We start from the raw sequence: 16,073 nt of genomic DNA on the forward strand, positions 1-16,073 counted from the left end.
CCTGCAATGCAGGAATCTCCTGTCTGGCCGGCATACAAAGAGGTCACTAGCATACACAGAAGATGGATTCTGTCACAAATTTAGTTTTGCACAATACAAATGGATTAAAGTGCTCTGGCACAACAAACGCACTTAATAAAGAGCCAGGCATTTTATGATAGGGAAAGTGATGAGAAAATGCACTAGAAAAAATGAGATAATGTTCAATTGATGGGAAGTCATATAATCTTATTGCAACTAAACAGGATGAATGCTCAATAAATAGTGGGTGTTGATTAATAATAATAATAATAATAATAATAATAATAATAATATATTATTTATACCCCTTCCATCTGGCTGGGTTTCCCCAGCCACTCTGGGCAGCTTCCAACAAAAGATTAAAAATACATTAAAACATCAGTCATTAAAAACTTCCCTAAACAGGGCTGCCTTCATATGTATAGACTGTGGATAAACAAACCAGAATGGATGCTAAATAAAGAGCAGGCACTGTATAACTTCTACACAAGCTTTCTGCAAATTTATCAGGATGAATATTCAATAAACTGGCCATCTGTAAGCCTGGAAAAGAAAGCTATCTCTTTTTTTTGTAATGGTGTGTGTTTGTGCAAAGTGATATGAAAGGCAGGAGAGGAAACCTCCCTTGTGTTTACATTCAAGGTGATGAAGTTCTAGAATGGAATGGCAAACCGCTTCCCGGAGCTACAAACGAAGAAGTTTACAACATTATTTTAGAATCAAAATCAGAACCTCAAGTTGAAATTATTGTTTCAAGGCCTATTTGGTAAGGTTCAAATCACTCATTTTGTAAATACACAATGTTACATGTGGAATCTTGCCTCCGCCACACACACCCCGGTCATAACTATGTAAGCATTTCTCTGTGTGACTCAGTCTATGCACACACACACATACATTCCCCCTCTCAATCCTCTCTCTCTCTCTCTCTCTCTCTCTCTCACACACACACACACTTTTCAGACATTTCTCAGTAGAAAGTAAAGGAGATGGGTTAACTTGGAGGGCTCCCCCAACCCAGGGGTGAAGAAAGGCGTTGTGACACCACGATGCATGCGCCGTACGTAGCGAGGTCACACATGCGCTGTGTAGCGGTTTGCAGCTGGTGCCGCTCAACCACCGTACAGATGGTGCCGGGATCCCTCCGTCGCCGCTGCAGCCATCCGGCAAACCGCTACGTACAGCACATGCATGTGACGTCACACATGCGCTGTACTTAGTGGTTTGCCACCGGCGCCAGGATCCTATGCTTGTGGCTACAGCCGCGAACAGAGGATTCTCCACATGCGGCTGCAGCGGCACGATGGCTGCTCGCACTGCCGAGAGCCCCCGCGGGGTGACTTCTTGTCACCCCCGCAGACATGGAACATGGGGTGTACCACCCCCACCCCCGCTGCGACGCCACTGCCCCAAACCATGTCACCATTTCAATCTCCTTTTAGTTTGTGGAAGGCAAATGTTTGCTAGAGGAGCCTTTTGTATTCATGAACTCCCATCCCCCAACACTCATTTTAGAATCCTGATTTTCATGAATGCATAAGGCTTCATTTTGCAGCTTGTCTGCTTTCACGAGCTGGAAGGTGATGAGATTAGTGACGGAAGAGGGGCACAGCTTGCATGCTTATCCTCACCGGATGTCTACTTTCCTCTACATTAGGAATGCCGGAAGAGGGCTATTGTTGCCATAATATATGCACATAGTTATTTTAAGAATAAATAAAATGGAAAAGGACTGAAGGGGTGCAACCACTGTTAAGTGGATTGACCTCTTGAGAAAACCACATTGCTCTGTATAGAGGTTGGGCAGGGATGTGCGTCGTTTTAGGAGTTGTAGCTAAAACTATAAATATAAGGGGGAGGGATAGGGTTTGGGATTTTTAATAATTATTGGACACAGCTTCCACAGGTGTCACAGCATTTTCCTTCAGATTTTGCTAAATCCGTGTAATCACACAAATATTGCAGCCACAAGGTCAGTCATGGCAAAAAAAAATTACCGTTTCCCACACTACTTTGGATTAATTTCTTCTTACATGTTACATTTATTTATGTGTCATGTTTATTTATATAAAAGTGGAGGGTTGGGTTTCTGTGGCATTACTGTGGCACAGACAACAGTTCCCTGGATTCTGTGCAACCCACAATGCTTCTTTGTTTCTGTGTGAGAATAATCAAGGCAGAAAGTGGCTTGCCCATATCATGCAGCTTAAAGCTATTGAACAAGTCTCTATGCACCATATCTCGATATCATCCACACATGCTATGCCTAAGACCCCTGGCAAGGACTAGCAAAATCTCATGCTGCCAGGGGCTTTATAGATTCTGGTGAATCCCCAGCATAAAATTATGGTAAATCCCCACCCAAATGTAAAACTAAAATTTGTGGATGAAGGTAAACATTCTTGTGATATACAATCAAAACTGCTCAAGGGCAAACAAAATCTCTTTGGACTGAGAGCCACTAATAGGAAGCATGTTTTGCTGTTTCAGTGGCTAATGTATAAGAACTGCATGTAAATCTGTAACATGATGCTATACATCAGATGTGGGAAACCTTTGGCCCTCCAGATACTGCTGAACTACAGCTCCCATCATCGCTTACCATTGGTTAGGCTTCCTGAGGCAGATAGGAGTTGTAGTTCAGCAACATCTAGAGGGCTAAATGTTCTCCACATCTGCTGTACAATGCCCATTCAAAAGTAAATCCTACTGAGTTCAAGGGTGTTCAGAATTGCAGCCCTATTTAGGGATATATCAGTTTTCATGTGTATTGTATTTCCATGTGTTATTATTCCATGTATTATTATTCCATGTATTATTTTTACCTTTATTATTATTTTTTACCTTTTCCATATTTTCTTGGTTTTTTTTCTTTGTTATTGTAAGTTTTTTTCATAGGCTTCATTCAGCAAACTCCTTGAGACGCGTGTATAAAAACTTCTAGTGAGTTACACAATTTGTGTCATTTTCAAAAAGGGGGGAGTCAGAATCACTAGCTGTAGATAGCTGTCACCCTTCTGTTCTCCAACATGTTTCCCTTTGTTGTGTGATTTTACAAATATTGTGGAACATCCAACTGCAATAGTAACCTGATAGTGTGTTCATATTGAAGTTGTTGCCTGTGTTGTAATCATTGTCAAAACCAAATGTACATTAGTGCTGTGTCCCTTAGGATCATCAAGTTCTATTGTAAATCCCAGCTTTACTAATGGGAAAAAAGGAATCGCGTTTGGAAATTAGGAAGGAGGAGGGAAAAGTTTCATGAATGGGGTGCGGGATTTTGTTATACTTACCTTACTTTTGAGGTGGCCAAAGTTTTCTGTGAATGTCCTTTCATTCTACAAATCATCTCTCTGGTGCTGGAATTTTCAGCCTTCCTAGGTGTCTGTAACGTAAGAAAATCTCAGCTGGGTTTTCCTGCAAGAGACTGCATACATTGCTCCTGATATATTGTTGTTTTTGTTGTTAAATGTGATCTTTTCACTTTTAAATATATTAGTGCAGGGAGGTTGTTGTTTTTAATGGATTTTTTTGCTGAAACAAAATCAGCAAGTGCTCCAATCCCAGGGATTTCCCACTCTTCAGCTAAAGCCTAGATGATGGTGTCATAAAGTATCACTCCATGTAGGGCTTTCTCAGATCAGGAAATACAGGCACCCAGGGAGGCTGCAGGCTACTAGAGAAATGTGTAATGGAAAGAAACACACACAGTGCCCTCATCTCTCTCAGCCCTGTGCCATCAAATTCTAAAGAAAATTAAAAGACATTCTAAAGCTTCCTGGAAATGAAGAAGGAAGATAAAGCCTCTTTTGCAAAAAAGCAGAGGATAGGTTTCGGCATAGCACTATGAGAGAAAAATTAAAGTAAAAACAACAATATATCTAACAAAGATGTATCAAAGACCTGTAAGTGGGGGATTTTTCAGGGCCATGAGTGAAAATCTGGGGGTAATTATTGTTGAAAATTAAGTAATTACCTCCCTCTAAAATTAGTCCATGTATTTGTTTTGTAGAGAAGTTGTTCAGGTTTTTCTAATTTTTCTATACCTCTTTTAGTGACATTCCAAGGATTCCCGAGACTTCTCATCCTCCACTAGAATCTAGTGAGTATTTCCTTTGTTCTTGCTTATGCTTCGAATGAAATAAAATAATTTAGAAGAATATATGCAGCATTATGCAGTCTGTAAGCACAATCTTTGTCTAAAACTACTTTTGATACCACTGGGTTCAGTCCACAAAACGTTGGTGCTGATATGCCTACACTTTCAATGGTGAGAACTCTCAAATGTCACCACCTGAACGGATGGTTTGAATTCACTTCCAGTTTAGACAAGAAACTAGCTAGATCATTTCTTCTGTGGTGTGGTAAAATTCCACATAAAAATGAAGCTTTGACAAAAAAAAAGTTTTTCCGTGAGAAAACGTAACTTAGGGTCTTCCTGCGCCATCATTTCCCTGAACTGCAAATGTGTATTAACTTTCCCTCTAGGTTGTGGTTCAGTTGCAAAAACTGAAGAACATTCAGCATCTGTTGTGTGGTATATAGTTGCACAATCATATTGCACATGAATATTTGTGAAATTTAGGGTGATATCCAATGTTAGTTCTCATCCCATCAAGTTCAGTAAGTTTGCTCAGAGTACAACTTAGCTGAATATCACTCTTATTGATATTATTCTTTGAACACCTTTAGCATTCCACTGCCAACTTTATTTCTGATTAACAAATGGTGACAACAGTACTCCCTCCCACATCTTATTTATTTATAAAATTATTTATGAGGCAAATTTTGGCCGAAAAAAATGACCCCCAAGGCAACTTACATTTTGAAAACCTTTTATTTTAAAATTTATTTTAAAATGAATTTAAATTTATTTTAAAATGAATTTAAATTTATTTTAAAATGAATTTAAATTTATTTTAAAATGAATTTAAATTTATTTTAAAATCTGACGCCTATATTACTCTCCAAGTTTTAGCAAAGAATGTCTTGCCCATTCTTACTCTTTTTTTATTACTATACTGTACCGAGTATATTCTCCCCTGTAGCGAGATTATCTGTCCCCTTGATATTGGATGGAATATTGACATTGAAAATAGCCTCATTATTATTACTTGACTGATCAAGTGGAAAGGTTATCAGTTTTCTTATTTTGTTTTTGCATCTACTCAAAATCAAATGTTTTGTTGAAAGTCCATCATTCAATGACATTTATCAGAATTTTCATTTTCCCCCCCTTCCCTTTCCTGCTCCTCAATTTTTCTATCATTTTCCTTTCTATAAAGATTTGAAAATAAATAAATGTGCAGCTATGGAAAATGGGCTACAAAGGGAAGGTACTTTGTTTCTTTTACCATCACCATCATTGCTGTTGTTATTTTGGCGAAGACCCTTTTGTCACCCTCCCCTCATTTATTTTGAAAGAGAATCTTCTTTCTCATGTAGAATAGTCAACCCATTGGTTTCGGCATCTCAGAGTAGTTGGTTCAGTGTGTGCAATGCTACATGTTAAAAGCAGCAGCAGTAATGAAATAGTTTTTGGTGTATCTTACATTAAACTGTTGTCTCTTTCCCCTCACATTCTCCCCCCCACAATCCTTACAGGTTCTAGTTCATTTGAATCTCAAAAAATGGAACGGCCGTCAATTTCTGTTATTTCCCCTACTAGTCCTGGAGCCCTAAAAGATGCTCCACAGGTCCTGCCTGGGCAGCTCTCTGTAAGTACAAAATGGTGTTCACCGGCAGCACATTTCGTTTGCTGTTTTTGTTCAGGTATAGGTTACAAAACTGAGCAGATTAGGAGGAAAATGTCAGTGAAAATTTTAGCCTTTCCTTTTTGTTTTTTATTTGATGTCTGTGCAGCCTAAAATGTATGCAGAAAATGTTTTTATTGACATTTTGGAAGCAATACTTTTGTATGAACGTTCATCACTAGATCATCCAGTGATGACTTAGATGTATGCATAAGCTATCCCAGATATAACACCACACATACAACTTCCACATTACCTCCTGTCCTCCTGATTTCTCCACACTTGATTGCTGCGCAGTCAGATGTGTGAACTGACTCAATGAAAACACCTCCATGTATAGCAGGGCTGGTTCTACAATGCAGCAAGTTGTAGAAGGGTAGATGAAGGTGAGAACTGGTGTGGCAAGACTTTGGCCCTAGTAGTAGGTGGGGGAATCATTTTGGGCAGCAAAATGTACTAATCTGGGGTAGCTTATTTACACATGCAAGTCATCCCTTGATATAACAGTCATCAAGTGATAAACATGCATTAATAAGAACATAATAAGAGTTCTCCAGGATCAAACGAAAGGTCCGCTTAAGTTTGACATCCTGTTTCCCACATTGGTCAAGCAGATGCCTTTGGACAGCTGGCAAGTAGAGGCTGAAGACAACCGCCCTCTCCTGTTGTTGCTCCTCAGCAGCTACTGGTCAGTCGCTTCCAGGTTACCTGAAAGATCTCCTCGTTTTATCCTCTTTAGAGGTCTTGTGCTTCAATCAACCACTTAGGCTGGCAGAATTTGCATTACAACAGATGCCACATAATACCCATTCTGCTTTTGTAAGAATTGAAACTCCCTTCCTATTGATATCAAGCAGGCCCTTTCAATGTGCTCTATTTCACGCTGAGTAAAAACATTGTTGTATAGACAAGCCTACCCAGATGTTTAGAAAGTTCACACATGCTTTTCAATTGTATTTTAAATCTGCAAACTCTCTATACTGTTACAAGGGGTGGGGAATTGCTGTCTGTTTTAGCTTTTCATTGATCTTAATTACTGTGTTTTATATCATACCTGCCCTGTAAACTGTCCAGGGAAATTCACCATTAACTATTCACCATTAACAGGCTCATCCTCCATGTGTAACCCTCTTTAAGGCATCTGAGCTTGTGACCATCACTAGTTTCCTTTGGTATTGAATTCCATAAATTAATTAAATGCAATGGAAAGAAATACTTTTGTCTGTCCTGAATCTACTGCCCATCAGTTTCAGTGGATCATGCCCAAGATCTTATCAATTAATCAAGTATATTGTGGTTAGGCTTAAGGAAGGAGTGGATATTTAAATTTACAATACTGTATTTTACTTTTGCCATTTTAAAATGAGCATATATTTACCCCAGCTCAAGTCTCAAGGATCTGATTGGATATGAATCCAAATGAATGCATTTTCTGGACTGATAACTTACAATTATTTTATAACATTTTAGGTAAAGCTTTGGTATGATAAAGTTGGGCATCAGTTAATAGTGAATGTTCTTCAAGCAACAGACCTGCCACCCAGAATAGATGGACGCCCGAGAAATCCTTATGTAAAAATGTATTTCCTTCCGGACAGAAGGTAGCTCTTTAAATTAAAAACATGCTGAAAAAATAGTTTGAAAGAATATACTGTATTGCTATATGTTTATATGCTTCTCTAAAATAGCCATGAAAAATCAATCTATGGATGGCTCTATATTTAGAGTAATTTACTCCAGTCTCCTCATGGAGATTCCTCATGTTCTAAGGGCCATCTTTGAATAAGGGTTAATACCGTGAACTGTATATTTTATTGGGGGAGCAGTTAGAATCCTTTTTGATGGAAGGGATTTCCATTTCCACAATGGAAAGTTATCCTGGCCCAAGAAAAGAATATTCACCACACCACATCTTCCCTTCCAATGTTATCCCCCCTTCCCCTCTTCAACCTTATGGGTGGAGCTGATTTTTCCATTTATCTGTCCCTTTCCCATTAAATGTGTGTGTGTGTGTGTGTGTGTGTGTGTGTGTTGATAGATAGATAGATAGATAGATAGGTGATAGGTAGGTAGGTAGGTAGGTAGGTAGATAGATAGAAAATACAGTAAAAGTATTTTTGTCCAATCCTTGGTCTTTTATTTTGAGTGCAACTTTTGTATCAAACACTCAACCCCTGGCTTGTGTTACTGATAATTCATTCACTAAATGGACTTGGGGTGATGGATAACTCTCATAATGGCTTGGTTCATTTGCCTGCCCCTTATTCCTTCCACTCACTTAGGGGCTGAAACTCAGTGGTACAGCATCTACTTTGATTACAGAAGGCCCCAGATCCAATCCTTGGTATTTCCAGGTAGGATTAGGGGAGAACCCTGCCTGATGATCTGCAGAGAAGCTGCCAGTCAATGTATACAAGGCTGAGGTAAACGGAACAGTGGTCTGACTCAGTTTAAGGCAGCTTCCTATGTTATAGTTTCTGGACAGCCTGAATGTCCCCTTTCAGCCCTTTTGACTGCTGAGTGTTCTTGGCCTGGCAGCACTGCTCTGTGGCTGAGAAACAAGGCCACCAGTCAGCTGAGTAGTGCTCCCTTACCTCACTTTGCAGCTACCAGGGGTAGCCCAGCAGAATAAGTATGGTAGTAGTAGGGGGTGAGTCAGAGGCCTTGCTTCCTGCATTGTGATTTACAACGTTTTGTTTTTTGTTTGTTTGTTTCAGTGATAAGAGTAAGAGGAGGACCAAAACGGTAAAGAAAAGCTTAGAACCAAAATGGAACCAAACTTTTCTCTATTCGCACGTGCACCGTAGAGATTTTAGAGAACGGATGTTGGAGATCACGGTTTGGGATCAGCCCAGAGTGCAAGAAGAAGAAAGTGACTTTCTTGGGGAGGTGAATGCACATACGTTGGCACTGCAAACTAGTTCTGTTTTAGACATGTGACAGGATCTCCAGAGCGTTTTGTTTTCTGTTGATGAAGCTTGCTCCCTTCCCCCACAGATCCTTATAGAGCTGGAGACAGCACTTTTAGATGATGAACCACATTGGTATACGCTGCAGACGCATGATGAATCCTCACTACCTCTGCCTCAGCCATCACCTTTCATGCCAAGGAGACATGCCCATGGTGGAGAAAGCTCTAGCAAAAAATTACAAAGTAGGTCCATGACTCCTTTTTCTTTTGGGCTAGTTTGTTATGATAACAAAGGTGTACTAACACGTGTTAGAACATGTAAGCAGCTGCCTTCTTTAAAAGGTTCCGGAGTTTTACTTGAATAAGAATGGGTGTGAAAATTTCAGCTTGGATCCTAAGATAAGTTTAGGACGTTCACAGAAGAAAGGTTTTCTCACCGCTGCAGCCCTCTGCATCTAGGGGTGGGGAAGAAATTGAGTTCGGTTCACATTTAAAGACTAATCTACGTTTATTACCACTTTCTGAAACAATATGCTTTAGCTAAGATTCCAGCATTGCAGGGGGTTGGACTAGATGACCTTTGGGATGCCTTCAAACTCTACCATTCTATGATTCTGTGATTCTATGCAAACCGAAACATCACTGTGCTTTGAAATTTGCTCTTCTCTGAATTCTGCAGTAAAGTTCTCCAGCCAAGAAACGTGTACAAAAATGCATCTGCAGGCGATGACCATTTTAAGTGCGTCCAACTGAAACACGGTCGCCGACTCGTGATCACAAGTCCTTATCTTAGCTTAAGAATGAAAAAGCAAGAAACTGAGAGAAACCAATTGACAGATTCACTGATCCCGTTTTGCGACCTACCAAAAGCCTCTCCTGAACTATGTGGGATGTATACAGGGAGCTGCTGGAGGAGACCCTCTAGAGCAGCCTTTTCAACCTTGTGTCTCCAGATGTTGTTGAACTACAACTCCCATCATCCCTGACCCCTGGTTCTGTTAGCTAGGGATGATGGGAGTTGTAGTCCAACAACCCCTGGAGACACAAGGCAGAAAAGGGCTTCTCTGGAGTGTCTTTTTGGATGTTCACAGGTGGCTACACAGTGAGGGGAAGAAACTCCCCACCCCCAGCAAAAGTTCTCTTAACTTAGGATCCAAGCATTGATAAGCAACAGCGCTGAGCAGCATACACTCCCTCAGTGACCTTTACTGTTTCCATATTAATTCACTTAGCTTATGCCAACTTCGTTGTTGCTAACACAATGTGGCTGTCATCTTCAGTCCAATTTATTTCTAAAGCAATTTCACTGTATTCAGCAAGTGGGGTCCTGTAAATGTCACTGGAAGATTATGACATTTGATTCTTGGCTGTTGGCACTAATATTCAATGTATAGCTCTGGCTACTGCATTTGCGGCAATGTATTTGAAACTCTGTACTAAGTTTCAAAGTCCAACGAAAGGTCCAAGTTCCTTTGACTTTTAAACAACTTTCAGGACCATGACTGTTCTCTAGCCCAGAAAATGTGTACATTTAATGGGAGTGGGGAACTCAGCAGAGTCCAAGAAAAGAAGTCCATGTACAGCTGAACTTTCAAGCCCTACATGGTTCTTTAGCAGCTAGAAACACTGGATTTCAGGCATGGAATGTAACTTTAGGCTAGGTTGGGTATGGGTTATGAGAGGCCCCTACCAGTCACATGGGCCAGGGGAAGGCGGGCTTACATACAAGTTTCTGGAAACTACAAGAGCAGAGTGCTTCTTGTGATTGGTTCCTGCTTGCAGGCTCCTTGTAGGCATCTGATTGGCCACTGTGAGAAAGGGATGCTCGACTAGATGGGCCTGATCCAGCATGCTGTTCTTACATTATTAACAGCCTCTGACACAATATGGTGATTGATGCTGGATAATATGAACCCACAACCTTATGGATCATTTTAGTAAGACAATGTTGCACTGGTATGTGAGGCAGAGCAGTCAAGTTCTGCCCCTCATGGCAGGCATTTAATTTCACTTTTCCACAGCTATGCAAGTTACTGTTTGCACTGCTGTAGATAATTTCAGCCAGGCTGGCACAATTTTTTTTATTTCAACAGAACTTGCAGTAAGTATACTTGGGACTGGTGCCATTACCCAGGTACTATGTCTCCTTTCTGCACCATTTTACAATAGTTTTTTTAAATATATATATATAATCTTGTTTTTAAATATGAATGCATCCCATATTTGACTCTCCGTAATGACAAGAATCTTTACTTAAACTTATTTCTGCCCTTTACAAAAGAACCAAGTATACAGGTATCTATTTGCCTTACTGTTGCACAGGATCTCAGCGAATCAGTGATAGTGACATCTCAGATTATGATGTTGATGATGGTATTGGAGTAGTTCCTTCAGGTGCGTGGGTGAAGAGCATGGTCCTACATCCTTTACTTTTGCTTCCCCCTTCCCCCTTCCAGTTTGGTTTTCTAGAGTTTTCAAAGATGATGAATTGGGAGATTATGTTTTCTAGAAAGTAGTTTGGTTCTTTATTCCATGGTGAACCTTTTTAAAAAATCTGTATTGTGTGTTAATTGCATTTATGTATTATGCATTAATAAGAAATGTTTATAGCTTGCCTTTCTACTGCATCAGGGTTCCTTACAGCAGTTTAAAACACAATAAAATCTAACAAAAATCAATCGGACAAACAATAATAAAAAGCAACAGCAACAGTGGCATGGCAATCTTGATATTTCTGTTTATACAGCTAATAAAATTGTGGATATTCCAAGGGTAGAGGCTGCTTTTCGAAGCTATTTTTCTGTGCATAAGAAAAAATGCAAATAAATAAAGAAATGTAATTAAAATGTCTAACTGAAACATATTGTCCATTTGATGCATTTGCTCTTGCTTATATCTTAGACAGGTTCACCATGGAATATATTGAAAATGCATGACTGTATATTAAGTGCATGAAGCATGGCTATATCTTTTATAATTCTCATAAGCACTCACAAGTTATCATTATCCAAAATGTGTACATAGAGGGAGACTCTCAGTTGTTACACATAGACAAAGATAAAAATTGCTCAACAGTGCTGCAGGTTCTGAGAATATTTCTTCTGCTGCCAATCACCTGCCTGAACAAGAAAAGCAGCTTGAATTGTTAAAATATTTTGGTGATCAGCTGCAGAACTAATTTTCAAAAGCCTTCCATCTTTACTATGGTTGTCTAGGATTGTGGCCAATTTAATCTTGACTAGTATATATATATATATACTTCTTTGAACATGACATGTCTAGTATGATGTAGTTTGTCTATGTCTACAAACTCATTTTAATATTACTTAGAAGAGTTGCTAATCACATTAAAGATGGCAGTGAAGTTCTCTTTAACTAGAGATTCAAGAAGGATGGCAAAAATAGTAACTTAGGCCATTTTTGACATTTTTTCTGGAACAGTACTTGAGCACAACTGCATAAATTACCCCATTAGCTTCAACAGCGGGACCTGAAAAATTTGAACGTTGTTTTATATTTTACTGACTAACTGAGTACCAATGCCCCTAGGGAGTTTAATAGTGACTTTTAATGAAAGAAACATACAGTTTCCTTTTTCTGTACTTAGGTTTTCTATGTATGTGTGTGAATCCCTGGTTTTCTCCAAGATAAGAATGCGGTTCAATTAACGTCAGAGTAATTGAAACTGTGGGAGGGTACCCCTCCCGTCCTGGTCATTCTCAGCAAGTTTTCTACACACAACGCACTGCATCTTCCATTCCACATAGCTGTCACACAAAAATTACAAGAGAGGTGCATGCCATATGCTTTGAATGTATACATCTTCAGAACGGTTCCCTGTAATCTCCCTTGTTTCCTGCCTCAAATCCGAAGTCCCCTACGGATCCTTCATGTAGCTTTTCTTCTAACTAAAGGGGGCTAATTTAAAGAGCTTGAGCTGCTGCTTTCTTGCCATGCTATCAACTTGGTCTGAGGGACTTCATTTAATACAGGGGTAATCCATGTGCCCCCCCCCCCAGATACTGCTAACCTCTAACACCCATCATCACTGCCTTTTGGTCAAGCTGTGAGGGGCTGATGGGAGCCATAGTTAAATAACCTCTGGAGGGCACCACATTGCTAATCCCTGATTTAAAATAACTGGCCTTTTTTCTCTTGGGGAAGTTTGACTATTGAATGGGGGCCTTTTCATCTTCTGGAAGAAGAGGGTTTTCTGTGCAGTTCAGTGGTGTGTATCCCCCAACCCCCCACCCCACTACAGAAAGACAAAATGTTACTTCCAATATTAAACTATGGGTGGGTTTTACTACCTAAATAGAAAGCATAATCTGTGTTTGCCTTCGGCTCTTAGCTAATAAAATAGTATTTTAACTTGATGGCATATGGGTACCTTTCTCTTAGACTTGGTTCTTTTTGCCTATCCAGCTTTGTTCTGTGGTGTTAGGCCTCTGGCTAACAATAATTAATAGTGACATCTTTATGTTTCCTTGAATGTAAAGCAAGTTCTGTGGATCATTTTATATGAAGCAACGTTGGGTCAAATGACTTGTGTACCATACTCATGTCAGCAGATAATTTAAATGAAACTGAAACAGAGGCTTCAATTCTAAAACAATTTACTCATAAGCAATTCCATAGACTGGATGAATTGAATAAATTAGTTTGTTTCAGTATTGCAGCCACAGATGCATAGATTTCATTTAAAAAGACTGAAGAGCTGAAAAAGTGACGCTTGTGGCAAATAATACCTAACCCAGTAGGTATTATTTCTGCTCCTATTCACTTTCTCACCTTTGGGAATTTTGCAGTCTTGCACGTAAATTCTCCTGTATGTATGTCTGTACCTTTCCCCCCATATTCGCATTACATTTAACTATAATGCTAATTGTTAGCCCTGATTGCATGACATTTCAGGATTTTCACAAGTTGCACAACTCTGAAAATCTTGTAATCAATAAAGAGATGTTTTCCTGAAAAGACTAGTCCAGATATGAACACTTGCCATTTCTGACCTGAACTAACTTCATTTTGTTGCACTTCTACCAGTAGGCTATAGGTCTAGCACTAGAGAAAGTAAATCTACAACGTTAACTGTGCCAGAACAGCAAAGAACAACCCATCATCGTTCACGATCTGTATCTCCTCACCGTGGTGACGATCAGGGCAGGACCCGTTCTCGTTTACCAAATGTGCCATTACAGAGGTAGGCTTCAAAATATAGCTGCTTTCATCATCAACACACATTGGGCAGACTCCAGCCAAAGCCGAGCACTTTTTAGTTCCATTTATTACAGTTGGGAGAGTTGTTAACATATGTGCTTAAGACTCCCCCGCTCAAATCGAGAGAACTTTGAAAAGGGCTTAACTTTGGCCAGATTGTCTCCATTGTGATTAAAGAAATGTGAAGGTGATGTTTTCCTTGGGCAGCTGCACATGAAACCCCTGCATGGTCACTGCCACACTATGACAACTGCCTCTAGGATGAGCCATGTGCCAAGAGGCTCCTTGCTTAATTGTGCAGCTGTCTTAAGGAAATACTAAATGTTGAGTTTTCCTTAGTGAGTTTGTGGAGAATGTGAAAGCATAACAGAAAGAAAAGCAGCTCTTCAGTCTAAAAAGATGATTATATTAAGAGATAAATGGGCATTTCACTTTAAGCTACCAATGATATTTTCCCCATTTTCATGGAACAAAGGAGATCTCTAGGGTAGCCAGACAAAGAAGATCCTGTGCTCTGCCCTGTAGTTTTGAAAAGAAAATGGATAAGGAAGAATGGAAAGAAGTGAGCTGCTGAGGAGGGGAGATGTTTAGGTATGTTTTCATACCCTGGTGAAAATGAGAGGGAATAGTTTGGTACAGATGGCAGAGGGAGCCAACCTCTAGATGTTGGTGCCCTCTAGATGTTGGACTATAACTCTTACAAACTATAGTTGGCATGGCCATTGGTCAGGGATTATGGAAGTTATAGTCCAACAACATTTGAAAGACACAATGTTGACTATCCCTTGTACAGAAGAGGAGGGAGAGATCATGTCACAACAAAAGGAAGTAGGAAATAACTTAGCAAAATTCCAGTGAAGTTGGATATTATGTAAGACAAATACTTAAAGGAAAAGGGTGTGGGTGACAGAAGAGAACTGGACTCTGATATTTACCAGCATATTGGGGAGCTAAGGAGAGAAACTGATAGACCGGACAACAATAGATTATAAATCAGATAAATAAGTTATCAGAAAGTTCTGCTGCCTATCAGTTTCTTTTAGGGCAAAAGCTATTTAGTATTGTAGATTACTCTCTTTTTTTAGAATATAATTCAGTGTGAGCTTCTATAGTCTTCTAGCAACTAAAAGAAAAATCCACAAAACCATCACATTTAGCTGGATTTGTGTTGTAGCGTACCTAATACTAGGTTTCCAAACACAACAGGTTTCTCCAGACAGCTCACCACCGTGAAGCAATCCTGTATTGCACAAATCAAAGAAACGACTGCACAAGGGGATGTTTTGTACAGCTCACTATGCTCTGTATTAATATTAACTGTGAATTACTACTAATTACTCTTAAGTGACAGCTTAGTATTTGCAAGATATAGGCTTAATTTTTCCCCTCTCACCTTTCCTAAAAACATCTTTAAGAAGTCAGTTGTCACAACTTCCATCCTTTCTCCTCCTTGTCTCCCACCTTGTTTACTCATAAGTCACAAACATTGCAGACAGATAGTCTGTGTCACTATGAAAAGCAAGGGCATACACCAGCCACCATGTACATGGTGTATGGGTGTTGATGTTTTTATGCATGCATCCACGGAGGCCAGTTTGGTGTAGTGGATAGTGTGTTGGACTTAGACTGAGAATTCCCTCTTAGCTGTCAAAGCTCTTTGGATGGCCTTGCATCATTCCCTGTCTGTCAGCCTAACCTGTGCCACAGGATTGTGGAAAGTAAACTGGGCAACTTAGTGGGGCAGGAAGAATAAATACCTCCTCAACTCTTGGGGGGAAGCACAGAATAAAAAGGAAATAAATATATTCTAACGGGCTGGTTCTCACAGGAACAGGAACAAATACATTGTTATTGCCTGTAATACCTGGCATATAAGGCTAACCATAGCATAAAATGAGGCTTTGTATAGTTCTTTTGGTATAGTAACTGAAAGGGATTTATAGTTTCTTGATACAGATGATTAGGCTGTCCAGAAACAGCAGCTCAGTTATTTTCTTAACGGCATAGAACACAGTAGATAATAAAAATTGATAACCAGAAAGGAATATAATTTCCTGCTCATGGTTCTTTCTATCCTCAAAAGCAGGCAGAGCTATAATTTCCCTCTCACAGTTCTTTCTGGCAATGTGGATTTTTTGCATCGCTTTTTGGGTATTCCTCCATTGGTG

At 39.7% G+C, this 16,073-nt stretch overlaps 1 protein-coding gene across 50 annotated transcripts in view; it reads left to right on the plus strand.

The window, feature by feature from the left end:
* Nucleotides 1–16,073, plus strand: part of RIMS1 (regulating synaptic membrane exocytosis 1) — a 241,366-nt gene that overhangs the window by 135,726 nt on the left and 89,567 nt on the right. For 31 of the 50 annotated variants that reach the window (XM_080997929.1, XM_080997933.1, XM_080997895.1 and 28 more), the window contains 8 exons: nt 664–787; nt 4,077–4,123; nt 5,626–5,738; nt 7,245–7,375; nt 8,492–8,663; nt 8,772–8,928; nt 11,008–11,079; nt 13,732–13,888. In XM_080997929.1, the coding sequence (XP_080854055.1) occupies nt 664–787; nt 4,077–4,123; nt 5,626–5,738; nt 7,245–7,375; nt 8,492–8,663; nt 8,772–8,928; nt 11,008–11,079; nt 13,732–13,888 (973 nt within the window). The remainder of the gene's footprint in view (nt 1–663; nt 788–4,076; nt 4,124–5,625; nt 5,739–7,244; nt 7,376–8,491; nt 8,664–8,771; nt 8,929–11,007; nt 11,080–13,731; nt 13,889–16,073) is intronic. The other 19 variants (XM_080997930.1, XM_080997934.1, XM_080997932.1 and 16 more) reach the window with 1 other exon arrangement.

Source organism: Podarcis pityusensis (genome assembly GCF_964106645.2).
Source record: "Podarcis pityusensis genome assembly, chromosome: 3".
NCBI lineage: Eukaryota > Metazoa > Chordata > Lepidosauria > Squamata > Lacertidae > Podarcis > Podarcis pityusensis.